Here is a 16,976-nt window from a genome sequence, read left to right as displayed (position 1 = left end):
TCAATCTCATTTCGATAAATCCTTCTGATTTTTATTTAATCCTAAAGCTCATTTACTCATTCATCAAAAGACTATTGCTTGAGAGAATTTATACACTATAAAATCTCGATTAATTTAAAGATTTTTTTTATCAAAAAAGAAAAGTTGCTGGCCACAGTGACTGCCTTAAAATATGTAAAAATCTTTACAGAATATAGTCCATGTTTAATAGAATTAAAGGAATAATAATAAAAAACATATATAAGTAAATTAAAGGTTAATTTTGTACAAAACAATCTAATAATGATAAAACTCGCATATATATTATAAAAATCACACAATAATAAATTCAATCAAAAACATAATCGTCATCTCCTTCTTCATCTCTTAAAGCATCAAGTTTCTTGTTACCCTTAAGGTTATTTGAATTAGAAACAAACTGAGATAAGTCCATTGTATGGTATTTTGACTTATGTTTGACTTCATTTTTCTTGGAAGTCGGAGTTGCTGATAATTCCAATGGAGCTTTAGCAATAATCTTGAGAGGAGTTGCAGGCTTATCATCGTCCTTGCTATCAAATGAAAAGTTTCCATCATCGTCATCTGATAAGTCATCAAGAGGGTTTTTCTTAAGTGGAAGTACTGGTTTTGGCGGTAGAGGTTTCAATTGTAATGTTGGCTGCTTAATTGGCTGTTGAATGGCTAATTTATCTCCTAAATTAACAAGAGGTTGGGATAACTCCTTTTTAGAGCCAAGACTAATGAGATCTGAGAAATCATCAGAGTCATCATCCTTTGATGCGAACTTTGCGAGGTTAGAGGACAAAGATTTTCCAGGAGATAATGAAGAACGTGGACTTTCACGCTTTGAATTATAAGAAAGTAAGCAGAGGTAATCTTCACGAATAATTTGCGTTGTATTTTCTAATTTACGAGAGTACGCAAAATAAAAACTTCCTATGAGTTTTTTCCGTTGAGAAATGTCAGCATCTGTATTATCAATAACATCAATATAGAACCCAAGTTTCGAAACATCGGAATTATGTAGATTTACGTTTAATTTATCAAATAAAATTTGTAATTGCTTTGTGAGATCTTTAAATTCGTAATTTTGACCAACATCTAACTGTACTTGTAACTCTTTATATAATGAAACCGACTTTGGGCATTTTGCTTTTCCATTTCTGTTATTGAGAAAATTTTCGACGTTTCGCTTCGCAACTTCCATTAATACTCTTGAAACTTGGAATGGACCTAATTCAGGTCTAAGATTGTTAAAATATGTTAGTATTTCGTTGAAATACTTCGTCATTACTTTTTGGAAAAACCGTTGTGAAATTTTTCAAGTGAAATCATTTTTTTTCCTCAATTTACTTTTACTTTGTGCAATTTTAATATTGGGGAGAAGCTTCCTAAACTTTTTAATTCCATAAATATGGTCATTATCTGGAATAAAGAGTTAAGCGTCATATGTCACTTTTTGTACTCAGGAAACATCGACTTTATGCGTTATGACTTTTCGATGAGGAAACAAGTGTTCACGTATTATAAACTTCCTTATTCCAATAAACCGACCCTAAACATAATTAATTCTAAGCATGATAATGGTCTCTTTTCTATGATAACCAAATCAATTTGGTTATCATAGTAAAGCACCAAAAACTGGAATAGGAATAACCGCACTTAAACAGGAATAGGCAGTGTGGAAACTAGAGAAGACTCAACTGATTTTTTAAGCAACTCTTCTTGCCGATTCAAATCTGCTTTGCTAATCATTGTATATTACTATATTCTGATTAGGATACTTTAACGCTTGATGCATGCACATCATTCTTTTAGCTGATTTCTAAAATACAATCTTCTATTAACTTTGAAATTTCTTCAAAAGTTATAGTAATTCCATAGTTCATTCGTAAAATGTTATTAAATAGCTCTGACTATTCCTTTGCACGCAAAATGAGGTAGTATTTTTTGAATTTTTTACTCAAAATAAAACAAAATCTACCCAATTTTATACCACTAAAGCCTATATTGACACACACATATATAAATCTCTATTGTTATAAGATAAATTTGAAAAAATAAATTTTTTTCCTAAAATGTAAAATTATACTTGTATTCAAAGAAAGTAGATCGTTTATAAGGAAGGTATTATATATTTGGGGAGAAAATCCCTTACAATATACAAAAATATGAAAGAATATTCAATCATCAGGAAAGAGCTTAGTACTAACCATTTGTGAGACGTTCATATAATATCTTTTTCCTTTTTGGGGTTTTTAATCGGATTATCCATTTCCCTGCATTGACTTTAATTCATTCTTGATGATCTGAGTATACATGATCATTATCGAACGTTTGCCATACTCTTCCACAGTTAATGATTGCTGAAAAATGAATAGTACTGAATAACAGCTGGAATTTCATAAGTATTTTGCGTATTTATACTGATTTAAACATGAAATACTCATACAAAATGCAAAGTTTTTAAAAACAATCAATAAAAGATTTTAAATTAGATAAAATATCATATGTCACTTCTTTTTTCATCTGGATAATAAAATTGATAAATTTTTTTCTAATTAAAGATAAAGATGCATTTATAGTAGTAGAAAATTAATTTCTAGACTAAAGCTTGTTTATTGTCACTGTTTTAAGTCTAAATTTATAGGAAATGGTTATTTTATTATGCATTAAAAGTTCTTCTATAAAATTAACATTAAAATCATCTTTCGCCTAAGAGTAATAACAAGGTTATGCAAATTTTATTGAAAATAGTACGAGAATTTTGTTTGAAAATATAATATTGTTAAAAATAGGGAATGGATGTATGAATGTTCCATATTTATTTTATCCGAGTTGCTTCATGATTCCATATTGCCGATTCCTATTCCAGTTTTTGGTGCTTTACTATGATAACCAAATTGATTTGGTTATCATAGAAAAGAGACCATTATCATGCTTAGAATTAATTATGTTTAGGGTCGGTTTATTGGAATAAGGAAGTTTATAATACGTGAACACTTGTTTCCTCATCGAAAAGTCATAACGCATAAAGTCGATGTTTCCTGAGTACAAAAAGTGACATATGACGCTTAACTCTTTATTCCAGATAATGACCATATTTATGGAATTAAAAAGTTTAGGAAGCTTCTCCCCATTCTATCTAAAACGACAAACATACCGTTAATATAATTTTCAGAATAGCGATCCGATATCATACTGTAATTTATTATTTGTTTTCAGGCAGGCAGCTCTATAGGCGCATGAAATCAACATTTCCTCTGACAGTTTATGTTATCCAATTTTAACATAACAGATCATTACAATCAAGATAAAAGATTAATCATTTATTCATGCATAGATATGAATAAATTTCCTCTATACTATTGCATCAGAGAATATCAACAATATAGAACTAATAATTTCAAAATAAAAATCAAAAAAATTGAGGATAGTTCGATTTCAGATGATCATTCATTAATATTGGAAGATAGGTAATATATTTATTAACAAAGTTCATCTTGAATAGCAATTTGTGGGAATTCAGATTATGAAGCAAAACAAGACTGACTCGTTTCGGAAGCAGATTTTCCACTAGCTTTCATGACAATGAAACTACAGTTTATTTTAAAATCACTGATTAATGTGTTTATGTATCAGAATTTCTTCTGAAATAAAGAATAAATAAAAAAAAATTTTTCTGATATCAAAAAATTAGGGAGAAGCAAAATGCCGAAATTCGAGAAAGTTGTGGGTCATTACATTGAACTACTCGATGCCAGCATTTGCCGTTTCTGTGAAAGAGAAAATGCAATGAGTAGGGTTGCACAAATTGATTCAGACGAGTTTTTGAAAACCAATTTTAACGATGGGTGTATAGTTTTCGCAAATTTAAGCTATACAGATCTAGAAGAGATTATAAAACAACTAGTAGAACGCATCGTAAAAATTGGAACCTCTTTGGACACGAATACAAGTCGAATTGACGAAACTAAGTTTTGCTGTTACTGTTCTTTTGCAAAAATGTGTCTTCTACGTGTAGATCATGCTACTGCAAGCAAAGCACTCACTGAATTCGTATTAAAATACCTGGCAAGTTTATCTATCGTTATTTTTTCAAATCTAAAGACACCAAATTCACATGACATACAAAAATCCTTTTCTTTATTCTTTGGGGTTGTTGGCAATCACAGTACTCGTATATTCGATATAGTTTTTGAGAATTTCCAAAGTGAAATTCGCAAAACTTCCGATCCATTACAAATTCAAAATACTCTTAATCCATTTATTTACTTATCCTCAAATATCGAATCGCTAGCCCATTCTTTGGAGCATTTAATACCCGCAGTTCAAGATTCATCATCAATACCCGATAATTGCCGAGTTGTTGTATCTCAAGTGATCGTTGACATGTTTTCTTTCGCCGTCATGTCAGCGTCATATGAATTCTACGCTGCTTTCCAACAAAAGCAGAAAATTGCTCCAGTTGACAAATTACTCGATACTTTACAGCATTGGGACAAGAAATCCAACAATATACCATTCATGGCACGATGCTCCACCTTCCTTACCGTTCCAGTTGACATAATGAGTGGAAAATTTAACCAAGATTTCGAATTAATTACGACATGCTTCGAAAGAGCTGACAGCGTTACCTCCACAATTGAAACTTACCTGTCCGCCCTCAACGCTGGCTTCTTGCTCGTCTCCGAAACACAGAAACTCCAAGTTTTCGGAGAAATGACGTCAAAAATTTTCACAACCGTATTAAGTTACTGCGAAAGAGCCATGAAGAAGATTCTTGAGGCCAAGCCACGTATCCAGAAGATCATTTTCGTTAACTTTGGCTTAGCTTTGTTCTTCTACGACAAAGAAACGTTTATTATCACTTTCCTTAACATGCTTCTTCAATCTATTGTTCCCACGAAGGGCGCCTTGTTCTGCAAATTCATCTCTAGGCTCTGCAAGCACAGAACAAGGATAGAAATTCCGAATGAAATTATTAAATCGACAATCAACTGTATCGAGCTCATGACAAAGCAAAAACAAGATTGCCAATACATGAGATTCCTTTTCAAGGGATTTATTTCTAATCCTGACTTCATGGAAACAATTATGCGCCGAGACCACACAATTATGCAATCAATTATCACAGCTGCATACAACAATAACATCTACCAACTATGCATAGCCTTACTAAAGTTCTTCGAGCCAGAAAGACTCGATACATTAGTCCGAGATAATCAAATGTGGCAATACATACTTAATATCACTACTTCGATCTCAAGTTTGTTTATTATCTCATCCCTCTACCAAACATCGACATTTACTGACTACATTCCTGATGTTACGTTCAAATTAGCTCAATTCGTATTCTGCGCGATTCCCGAGCAAGGCGTAGAAGGTAGTGAAGATTTCTTGAAGAGAACAGACGTCAGATCTATCTTAAACCACTTTGAAATTATCGCATTGTCTTTGATGACTTCAGCGTCATCGGACGTAACAAAGATGGCCATATCCATCATCAACGAGATGCTTAACATCCTCCACCAAGCCGGAAACTACGAATCTGTAACAATGCCGTTAGAAGCTTATCAAACTTTAGTAACTAACTGCAAGAACAGATCGTCAATACAAGCCATGGATCCGTATTTCGTAAAGTCTCTTATCCTCGTCAAGAATCCTTCCAGCGGCATACAAACTGCCTGGAATACGATTTATTCATACTTCCTTGCCGTTCTACACGTCATTGCTCCAGAACTAAAACGTCCAGATACAACAGAACGCAAGGTCAACAAGCCAGTCTCCATTCTCCACGATGAGTTACCAAACTGTTTCTCCATTTTGATGGCACTTTTGTTACAGGCTCATTCCAAAGTTGTTGACTTTGCACACACATTTTTAAAGGAGGGTGAATTTGTCGGACAAATGGCCGTCGATTGTCTTCCAACATCGTTGTTGCCAGCATTTTATCCGCAGATCACTAAATTAATCCAAGAAACGATCGATAAGATGCAAACAACACCAGGAGTATTCAATGTCACTCCAGAGAACAACATCTACATCAAGAACGCCATGAAAGTTCTCCGAAATCTCCTTCGTCAGCCATTTTACTACGAAACACCTATAGATTCATCGGCCATTACAAAGCTCACGATGGATTTCACAGGCTACTGCAACCTTGTCTCAATCACTGACTTCCATATCTTATGTGCTCACTTAATTGTTGCTGTAATGTCTCATTACTCCAATTCCGTTGATGCCAATGCCAGAAGAACAATGACAAACTCATTAGGATGGTGGTTATCCAAGCCAGATTTCTCATTAGCCTCAAAGAATGCAACAACCGTTCTTCTTGATGCATTGACCAAACTATTGGATGGACTTGATTTCAGTGAACCGCAGTACATCGAGAAATTCAAGTTCTTCGTCAACATTGCGACAACAATTTTGAAAGCACAGCCAAAACTGAAGACAGAGATACAACAGATGTTAACAGCCTTGTTCAGGAACAACATAAACATCGGTATCATCCATGGTATCTCTGATTGTATGGCAAGTTCCAAATTAATCAGAACAACTTTCATTTTGGCCGTTGCTTCTGTCCTTAAAAAGCCAGAACCTGTTCAACCGCCCACTGACCAATCAGATCATCCTCAAGATTTGATTGATGTTTTGTTCGAAACTCGATTCCAGCTCATAGAAACACTCATGGACTTAGTTCCTTTCTCAAGAGCAGAAGCAGTAGGTATAAATCTCCTTGAAGCAGCCGTTTCAAGAGATATCCATTATGAGCTCATGGATTTCATGATCAAAATGGAACTGAAATCAGCACACGAAGCCTCAAAGAACGCAATCTTCAGAGGAAATGGTGTTGCTTCAAGAGCTGTCGGACATTTCCCAAGATTATTCGGCCAAACGTGGATGACGAACCATTTGAGGCCTTTATTCAATAACGTCATCGCCGAAGCTGAAAGAGGTGTCCATTACCAGATCAATCCCGCGAAATTACCTGAAGGACAAGACATCGAACAAAACAGAAAGAATTTCAGAGGTGTTTTAAGAAAAGCCATTGATACAATTCTTTCTGCACTCAAGTCAATACCATTGGCCATTGTCAGAGTCATTCAGATTCTTTATAAGAGAATCAATGAGGTGTTCGATGGATTGGGAATTCACATTGTTTTCGGTTTCGTTTTCTTGAGATTTATTTTACCTGCTTTCTCTGTCACAGCGTTAGTTGGATTGCCACCGATGTTACCTGAAGAACCACGCGCTTGTTTGCTTACTATTTCCGTCATTTTGATGGCAAGTGCAACAAAAGGTTCATTGAATGAAAAAGGCGACCATATGATTGTTTTCAATGACATTGCCGCTGAAGTACATACATCATTTGAGAAAGCAATCCAGGAATTGATTGACACCGATTTAAAGGACGCACAGTTCGAAGAAGTGAAAGTAGACACTAAAAAAGTCATCGGAGTTTTGGAAGGAGATTTCTCTGACATCAGAAGACAACTTGAAACGAAAATTGCTGAATTACCTGATGGTGATCCTCTTAAGAAGTCCGCAGAGAAATTAAACTCAATTGTAAAGACTGTTAAACAGAACCAGAACAAAGAAGCACCAAAGGCAACATCGCAAACACCAGGAAATACTCCAGCACTTGAGAAATTCCTCAAAAACGATTTCAAAGGTGAACCATTGAATGACATGAATATATGGTTCTACAAATCAATAAAGCCTCCGAGCGAATCTGTTGTTTTGTACCATCTGATCAATTCCAAACTGCCTAGAATCAGTGATCCGAATGTTATCTTTTACCATGTTTTCAAGATCCTCAAACTTTGCACACAAAACTTTTACATTTTGGCTGATTTCAGAGTTTTCGACAAATCTCAATGGATCAAGCCAAGCCAAGTAGCAAAGTACCTTGAAATGGCACAAGGAGTATTATCCAAACTCCAAGGAGTAATTATTGTCACTCCATGTGACAATTTCTGTAATTTCCTTGCAGATTGTTCTGCGAAATATAATTTCAAGAAAGTTATTTTCGCAAAGACACAACAGCAACTTACAGAACTACTGGGAGGAATGCCATCACTCGAAGTAGATGCATTGGAAACATTCACACCTGTTGAATCAATCCATACAGCGAGATACGACAACAACCAAGTATATGTACGTCTTCATAACAAATCAATTCAAGTTATGAAGAACTTTTCCAATCTTCCTTTCGAGTGCTTCTCCATTTCTGTTTATTTGTTTGATGCACTTCGTAATTTGCAGCCAAGCCAGGACGGATTCACTTTCCAGTACGTCACATCAAACATCAGTCTCCAGACAACGGAAGGATCGAATCTCTACTCGTTGTTAGTTGCTGCTGTCAGCAGAGCGAACCAGAAACAATCTACTGAAGGGGCTGTTGCCGTTGAGAAATCTTCTGTTCAGTGGCTCTTGTTAAACATCGCTTTCGCTTCGTTGATTTCAAGCGAACACGACATCGCGCTCAATTACGCAGCCATGCAATTGGTCAATTCTACTTACATGAGCTTTGATTTCAGTAGAACATACGATCCAGCTGAATGTCCAGAGCATTTGATTCCTCCGAACTGCAGATCAGTTGTTTTAAGTCTTTCTTTTGACTTGGCACAATCAAATCTCAATGCAACAATTGGATTTTTGAACGAGTTCTTCAAGATGACAGCTAAACTTCCAAGTGATTCAATCACTGACACAATTCCTTTCTTAGGTCCATGGGTTAATAACTTAGTCAAATCTAAGTTGGATGAGAAGATGCTCAACAAAATCATCAAGTTCTATTTCTCTATTACTTCCATGCAGAATGTCTTCAATACATTGATTTGGTCTCAGTTCCATCAACCAGAAAACATGTCTTATTTGTTTGGAATTCTCAGGGAAATGGACAAGGATTTGAACGAAAATTACGAACAAGACAAAGAGAAAGACAAGACAAAAGAAAGATCAACAGAAGCTCTCCATTTAATTAACTTCATTGCCCAATTAAATCCACCATTTGCATCTAAATATTGGGTTGATAACTTCGATTCTGGAGAGTTTTCTCGCAATGCTCTTCACTCTCTTTTGATGGCAGATGCTTTTGTTACAGAGCAAGTTCCTGAATTGTTGTTCAAGATCATCATAATGCGTGGAATGTTCACGCAGCAACAAAGATTGGATATTTCCAAACTCTTGAACAATCTTTTGGCAATGCTCACTCTACATTCAAACAAAGACGCGTCACAAATGATCAACGACGTCGTCACTTTGTACTCTGAGCCAAACGAGCCAGAGTTCGAAGGCTGGGCAAGCAAATTAGTAAGAATGGCTAGAATCATTTCCCAAATCTTGTCAACATTGGAATTGAACGAAATCAAGTCAAAGATTTACAAGAAATTCGAAGAGAAACTTGACAAGACATTGGGATCTGTTTCTAACTACATCGGTGTTGTCTTCTGTTCCGCATTGTACAATGATGGAAAAGCAGATAATCTCGTCAAGTTGATTCTGCAAGTTATTCCATTCGGTCCTGATGACAACAACCATGTTTTGTGCTATTCTTTCTCTCTCCTTGACTTCAACGACAACATCAAAGCATATTTGACATTGGCAGCAATAACAATGCTTAGTACTACATCAGCACATTCAGCACTGATTTTGCTTAACCACGTTGCAACAGTTGAATCCGTTGAACTACTCTTGCAAATTCCAAACTCTAAGGAAATCGAAGCAGTCACAGATCTTCCTCTGTCAGAGCGTCCATTCAATTCGCTTGCAATGGTTGCTGCAGCATACGACGAAACAGGTGTTTGTGAAGATATGATCATCAACCTTTGCGAAAGTGACAAATCTATGGCAATTTTGGCAGTCCAATACAAACCAGAATTAGCACAATTTGTTAAAGAATTCGATTACTCAGAGGAAGATTGGCCAACAATTGCAGCAATTTCATTCACATCATTCATGCGTAACCCCAACAAAGACGAAGTTTTCGAAGTTGTCAAGAGTTACATCGAAAAGAATCCAGAAGCATTCGGTTGCTTCAACGGTTACCAGTTGTTGGAGAGAAGAAACATTTTGCGATTGATACATGATAATTTGAAGATTTTGGAGTTCGGCAAAATAGCTTCATTCCCGAAGCAGAGGAATTTGGTTCACAAAGTTGTAGCACAGATATACAATGAGGTCAAGAACAAACCAATTCCTTATGATCAGTCAAAACAAATCTTAAGTAATTTGACTGAAAAAATTTAATTCATTTTAATTTTTATTTTATAATGTTGCATGCTAAGTTCGGTCAACGATAGAAATTGAGTGGAAATTAATCGTCGAGGAAGTACGATTATGTAAAGTAAAAAAATGTTGTGGGATTTTTAATATTATATATTATTTTATAATAAAATTTTTTTGAGTCATTTTAAGAAGCACATATAATTTTTTGAATTTAAAAATTAAAGTAGTGTCAAACGAATTTATCACTTAATTTAATACTCAGATTTCTTAAAATTAATGAAAAAAAGGTTTTCTGAGAACTTTTGAGAATGGTTTTCAAATTCCATTATTGAAAATATATAGGTATTGTATGAAATTCAAACCCTATATTTATTAAAATTCTAAATTTTTAATAAAATAACTTTTCAGAGGAATATGATTTTGAATGGTTGATTAATAAGTATAAAAATGTCTACGATTTTAAGGAGGGAATTGTTCCTTATGAGGTATACATCATAACTATATACCTCATAAGGAACAATTCCCTCTTGATAGCTGGGAAACTTTCTCTGAATAACTTATCATTTGGAGAAAGTTTCCCAGCTATCTATTAGAAACTAAAGGCTGTGAGGCACTAATATATAATCAGTGCCTCATAGCCTTTAGTTTCTTATTAAAAACGAGAAAACTTGTTCGAAATGATAAACAATTTCGAACAAGTTTTCTCATTTTAAGGAGGGAATTGTTCCTTATGAGGTATACATCATAACTATATACCTCATAAGGAACAATTCCCTCTTGATATCCTGGATATTTTTGAATATATTTTTTTAATTAAAGTTCTCAAAAGTATTATCAAAAGTGATTTTTTAAAAATATCTCCAATTAAGTAACTAATTAAAAGTATTATATTTTTAAAATTAAATAGTTTTTCAATTTTTTTGAAGGAATTGAGATACTTCCCACGACAATAAAATTGAGAGGTTTACATTATGACTGATCTTAGCATGCAACAATAATGCGTCACATTTTATTTTAATATTTTATAAATGTTATAATTTTTTAAACTTTTTTTTAATGAAACTTCATAAGGAATAATGACATAAAGATGCAAATGAGAGATGAACTTTTTTTAAAAATTTAAATCTTATTCTTCACTCCTGTCACATAAATTTACCACTCTCTGACATTCTCTCAATTTTTTTGACACATAAGCTTTCTATCCCAATATTCTAAGGTCAAAAGTTAATATATTTGGTCAGGAAAAATAAATATAAATCACTGTATAGTACCTAATATGGCTGTTTTACTTTTCTGCTATTAAAATAAAGTGGTAAGATGGAATGTTTTTGGCAATAGAATCGAAAATAATGATAATTCTAATTTTAAAATCACTCATAAAAAGGATCACAAAATTGTTGAATTTAGATGCTTTACTTTTTAAAATAATTGGTTACTATATTTTGCTCCTAATTTAGAAAGAAAATAAAAGATCTTTTTATACTGGGCATTTTCATTTCGTCTTTCTTTTGCATAGTCCAGAGGTGTTTTTCCTTTTTTGTCTTCAGCATTAAGATTTGCTCCAATTAATCCGAGATATTCAACAACTAAATAGTGTCCTTCTATAGTTGCCAAATGAAGGGAAGAGCTACCATTTTTGTTTTTATCATTTTTATTGCATTCACATTCTGAGAGATGTCTAACAATTTCAAGATAACCTTCTGATGATGCAGCAAATATTGGAGAAAATCCATTAAAATCTTTCATTTCTGGATCTGCACCAGCTGAAACAAGATACTTAACTATTGAAAGATAACTAAATTTTGATGCCTAAAGAATTGCACTAAATTCATCGTTGTTATCTCTATAATTTTTGTCAATACCATTTTCAACTAAATATTTTACAATTACAAGATGTCCTTTGAATGCTGCATTAAACAAACAATTATTTCCATTTTTATCAATTGCATCTCTAGCACAACCTCTTTCAATAAGAGATTTTGTCAATTCAAGATCTCCTTTATTACATGCTTGAAGAAGTGGAGTGTATTCATATTCATCTCTCTTTTCACTTAATCCAACTGCACACGAAATTGACATTTTCAGTTTATCGCCTTCATCTGAAAGTTGTTTAAGGAAATTGTAAACTGTATCAAAATTAGAATTAGAACGTAATTCAGAAATTTTCGCAAATCGATTGATTGACGTAATTTGTCATTATCATTTTTAAGTGTTAAGATTTCATTTTCTAATTGATCATGTTTATTATTTTCATTTTTGTACTTATTGGTTTTGGTTTGGAAATTCGAGCTTTCTTGGGAATTTGTAATGCATTCTGTCTTGTATTTATATAAAAAGTCAATTAGGCTACCAGATGATTTAAGTTTAAGAACTCTTTTGTAACTTTTGAGAACGTTAAGTGCATCTTCAAATGAATTAATAGAAACATTGCACTTTCGAACAATGTTATATAGCCAGAAAATGATATCTGCATTAATTTGTGCTGGATTTTGTGGATTTAATCTCACATAACTTCTGCTTAAGCGAATTACAGACGAGTTCTCTCGATATTTTGAGGAACAAATACCACATATACATTACACGAGATCAGAGTTCTTCCTAAAACTCTCAATCATTGAGAAACATCGGAAGAACTCTGTTCAATTCGAAAAATTACAGAATCCTAGGTCCTTTAGAAACTAGGAAAGAGTAGTAAAAGTGCTTTAAGTCGAAACCATGTGAGGTCTTTCATTGATTGAGAGACATCGTAAGGAATATTGCCCAGTTCGACCAAATTTGCATACCTGACACTTTGTGGATCAGAGAGTGGTAGTAGAGCGTATGAGGAGCAATACTACTTTGCCCTAATAATTTTCAAACATATGCTATATGAATTTTCAATTTATATGGTTATAGATTTTTCATAGGGTAAAATACAGGTATATAGCATTTAAATTTTTGATTAGTCTAAATATTTTTTTAATGTACGATCGTGATATGAATCCAAATTCATACAGTGAATTACGAAGTATCTGCAAACATCAGATCGATTTGTATAATGCTTTGTATCAACTGAAAACGGAAAATGAAGAAAATTTAAAATCGATTTACAAATTGATAAAGACATAATTGATTAATTCAAAGAAATATCTTGCCGAAATTGTTATAAAGGACATTTTAAATATCATCCCATATAAAAACCGCAATGCAAAATCATATTTGGAACTTGCTAAACATATATATGATGAATATAATGTTACAGAGGTCAGAAATATTAAAAGTATTTCAAAACACCTGTTTTATAAAGTATATGGAATTAAATTAGAAAAATTTTATGCTTTCGAAAAAATGAATGTTGAAAATCTGGATATTCATAGAGAGAATACAATATACAGAGCAATTATGTATAATGACCTAGAAAATTTCATTGCATTTACGGAGAGAGATGAATTTCATAACAATCAAAAACTTGAAAGTGCTTTATATCCATATCCTTACGAAGATTATTCATTACTTGAATTATGTTGTTACCATGGAGCTGTTGATTGTTTCAAATTTTTAAGAACAAAATTTAACTCAGAAATAACTCAAAAATGTCTACAACTTTCATTTTTAGGAGGAAATCCAGAGATCATGAGTGAATGTTTGAAATATCGAAAACCAGATGAAAGATGCATGGAATATGCAATTATATCACACAACATTGATTTTGTTACATTCTTGATGAATGAATACAATATAAAAATTAATTTAACATGCTGCGAATGGTATAACAATCTTGAATCAATTTTAGTTTATTTCGATCAAACAAATGATATAAGCAATAACTTTGTTTATGCAACAAAGTTCAATATTCCATCACTTTGCGAATATTTCCTTAAACACGGGGCAATTACCAATGAAAAGAATGATATTGGAAAAACTGCTCTTTATTATGCAGTACGTTATTGTAGCATAGAAATGGCTGAAATTCTTATTTCACATGGTGCAAATTTCAATAAAAAAGATTATGATGGACTAACTTCTCTTCATGATGCAGCAATATATAATAACAAAGAAATGGCCGAATTTCTTATTTCACATGGTGTTAATATCAATGAAAAAGATAGATATGGGAAAACCGCTCTTCATTATGCAGCACTTTATAATAGTACAGAAACAGCCGAACCTCTTATTTCAAATGGTGCAAATATCAATGAAAAAGATGATTTTATACATACTGCTCTTCTTAATGCAGCAGGCAATAAAAACAAAGAAATGGCCAAATTTCTTATTTTACATGGTGCAAATGTCGATGAAAAAGATAATCTTGGACAAGCCGCTCTTCATTTTGCAGCACGTTATAATTACAAAGAACTAGCAGAACTTCTTATTTTACATGGTGCAAATATCAACGAACAAAATAATTTTAGATATACTGCTCTTAAATATGCAGCACTTTATAGAAGTAAAGAAACAGCTGAACTTCTTATTTCATACGGCGCAAATATCAATGGAATAGAGTACTTCATTGAGAATTATGGAATAAAAATAAAAAAGCAGCCGGAGCTTCGTATTTGATAATAATATTAATGGACATTTACATCTAAAACAATGCGTAGCCATAAAGATATGTTTTTCATTATGAATTAATGTTTTTTTTTCTGAAATTAAGGAAGTCAATTTGGAAAATTGTTTTCACTTTAGGAAAAGGTAGTCTCACGAGAAAACTGACGGTAAAAATTCGATGAAACCAGGTGCATTGTATAGTACATATATGTGGTAAATAAATGTCGATTAGCTTTGTAAAAAATATCCCACAGTTTTTGAGATCTTGAAAACGGCCATTCAAAAAGTCGAAAATTTTTCCGAGATGTTAATGGACAAGACAGTTTTTCGACAAATAAATCGTAAACATGGGAATTAAAATAAGGCGTTATATTACATATATGGTAAAGAATATGGATGTGAAGAGCGTTAGTAGAATGGAAAGACTTTGAAATTTTAAAAAATTTATCTGGACTAAAAAATTATTTGATTATAAAAAACATATTATATATCAATTGCTATATAGAACTATCATAACAGATTTTGGAAAAGCCGCAAATCCCCAAGCTGGAGAATTCATTAAATACTAATTATTCAGCTTTTTATGGGAAAGGAAGGTAGTGTAGTGGTTGGGAACTATGCTCTTTTTGAATCTAAAAGGCAACTGTTCAAATCATAACATCTTTGTTTTTTTTTCTTATTCTGCCATTATTGTTTTTCCTTGTTATGATTCAAATTAAAAATATTTTAGTAAAGGTATTTTGGACATCATTTTTTCACATTGTCTCAATGCAAATGTTTGAAAATTTTGTAGGCAATATGACAACTCTTTCAACATTTGTTCTCTTTTATTAACTCAAACAGATTTAGGATCTAATTTCATGCCTTCGAAGACATTTAAACCATCTTCAACATAATTTATTGACAAATTGATAACAATTACTCATGAATGTCGTAGATTTAATATCCTGTCACTCAGCAACAAATTCGGGTTCAATAACAAAGCTCAGTAAAAACTTTACAGAAATTCTCCAATTTATTTTAGTGTCTTTTTGCGTCATTACGGCTGCATTTTCTTCTGCATCTGAACGCTGTGTTTGGAAGAAGACGAAATACAGAAACTTTCAACACAAGTAATCAGATTTTCTTGTCTTTCATGTTAAAATGCTTCATCTCGCTAGGTATACGTCATTTATTGGATGGATTGTTAGCTTTGTGTCCAAATAGCAAAAAAAAGTATTAATTTAAATTTCGCATTTTGCATAAGTATACGCTTTAATTTATATCAAAACAGATTTAGATAGCTTAAAACAATATAGTTTACTCATAAATACATCTTGATAATTCACTTCTTCAATTTTCATAATCTTATATCCTGACCTATATCCTCTTATAAATCATATTTCTACTGAGATCTTCTTAAAGCATCTTTTTATCCCTATCTACGCCTCGAAACCCTATTTTTCCGGCGGAATATGAATCTTCGGGTCTCGCTGATTCGATTTCTGCAGTCAGATCGTAAAAATACCACTACATAGCCTGATAATCTCAATTTAAGTTCCTTAATTTTTTTGAAAAAAAAATGAAACTCCCTTATCAAACATCATGCTCATTTTTACGAATTTTATTTTTCCTTTAAGTTTAAAATATACGCTTTTTAGCATGTTTATAATACATTTTCAATTTACATTTACATTTTTATTTTTGAATTGTTTATTTATATTTCCGTTTGAACAATAATATTTATTGAAAATTGTGAGAGAAACGGATATAATAAAAAACACCATACAACAAAATTCACTTTTTTTCATACTTACGCGGATCACTCCTTTTCGGCCCAATATGCCGGAAATGATAAAACTCTCAGATCTAGTTGCTAAGATCTAAACTCTCGACTCTCAAATCTACTTCCTCAGATCTTGTTGCTAAGATCCAAACTCTCGACTCTCAAATCTATTTCCTCAGATCTTGTTGCTAAGATCTAAACTCTCGACTCTCAAATCTACTTCCTCAGATCTTGTTGCTAAGATCACACACAACCATTAAGTGTTTTTGAACCTTACAGCAAAGATTTTCCGCGTAATGGAGTGGAAATTTTAAGACAAAAACTGGATCAAATTATTGAAATAAAAGCTCCAGTTCCTTTTTCAGAAAATAGGGGCTATTGCCCATCTCAAGCATACGAAACACAGTTACAAAAAGTGCCGATGGCCAAAACACCTCTTTATGAGAAT

General features: G+C 32.9%; 5 protein-coding genes across 5 annotated transcripts, besides 2 other annotated features; 2 read left to right on the top strand and 3 right to left on the bottom strand.

The window, feature by feature from the left end:
* Nucleotides 1–146: 146 nt before the first annotated feature.
* TVAGG3_0043230 (uncharacterized protein) lies at nucleotides 147–1,307 on the bottom strand (the record flags this gene model as incomplete). The annotated part of the gene is made up of 1 exon (XM_001322777.1): nucleotides 329–1,291. The coding sequence occupies one exon, from the start codon at nucleotides 1,289–1,291 to the stop codon at nucleotides 329–331; it is 963 nt and encodes a 320-aa protein (XP_001322812.1).
* A 71-nt stretch (nucleotides 1,308–1,378) lies between these two features.
* Nucleotides 1,379–3,138: a mobile genetic element.
* Nucleotides 3,139–3,700: 562 nt separating this feature from the next.
* Nucleotides 3,701–10,373, top strand: TVAGG3_0043210 (negative regulation of centriole-centriole cohesion; the record flags this gene model as incomplete). The annotated part of the gene is made up of 1 exon (XM_001322776.1): nucleotides 3,712–10,257. The coding sequence occupies one exon, from the start codon at nucleotides 3,712–3,714 to the stop codon at nucleotides 10,255–10,257; it is 6,546 nt and encodes a 2,181-aa protein (XP_001322811.1).
* A 1,282-nt stretch (nucleotides 10,374–11,655) lies between these two features.
* TVAGG3_0043200 (uncharacterized protein) lies at nucleotides 11,656–11,982 on the bottom strand (the record flags this gene model as incomplete). Its single annotated transcript, XM_001322775.1, has 1 exon — nucleotides 11,656–11,982. The coding sequence occupies one exon, from the start codon at nucleotides 11,980–11,982 to the stop codon at nucleotides 11,656–11,658; it is 327 nt and encodes a 108-aa protein (XP_001322810.1).
* Nucleotides 11,983–12,045: 63 nt separating this feature from the next.
* TVAGG3_0043190 (protein ubiquitination) lies at nucleotides 12,046–12,315 on the bottom strand (the record flags this gene model as incomplete). The annotated part of the gene is made up of 1 exon (XM_001322774.1): nucleotides 12,046–12,315. One exon carries the CDS (start codon nucleotides 12,313–12,315, stop codon nucleotides 12,046–12,048), a length of 270 nt encoding a protein of 89 aa, XP_001322809.1.
* A 425-nt stretch (nucleotides 12,316–12,740) lies between these two features.
* Nucleotides 12,741–12,893: a mobile genetic element.
* Nucleotides 12,894–13,617: 724 nt separating this feature from the next.
* TVAGG3_0043170 (protein ubiquitination) lies at nucleotides 13,618–14,775 on the top strand (the record flags this gene model as incomplete). Its single annotated transcript, XM_001322773.1, has 1 exon — nucleotides 13,618–14,775. One exon carries the CDS (start codon nucleotides 13,618–13,620, stop codon nucleotides 14,773–14,775), a length of 1,158 nt encoding a protein of 385 aa, XP_001322808.1.
* Between the last annotated feature and the right edge of the window lie 2,201 nt (nucleotides 14,776–16,976).

The sequence above is a fragment of the Trichomonas vaginalis genome, chromosome IV, assembly GCF_026262505.1.
Source record: "Trichomonas vaginalis G3 chromosome IV, whole genome shotgun sequence".
Taxonomy (NCBI): domain Eukaryota; phylum Parabasalia; order Trichomonadida; family Trichomonadidae; genus Trichomonas; species Trichomonas vaginalis.
Note: the sequence above shows the minus strand (reverse complement) of the source record. Positions and strands in the feature narration are given on the sequence as shown.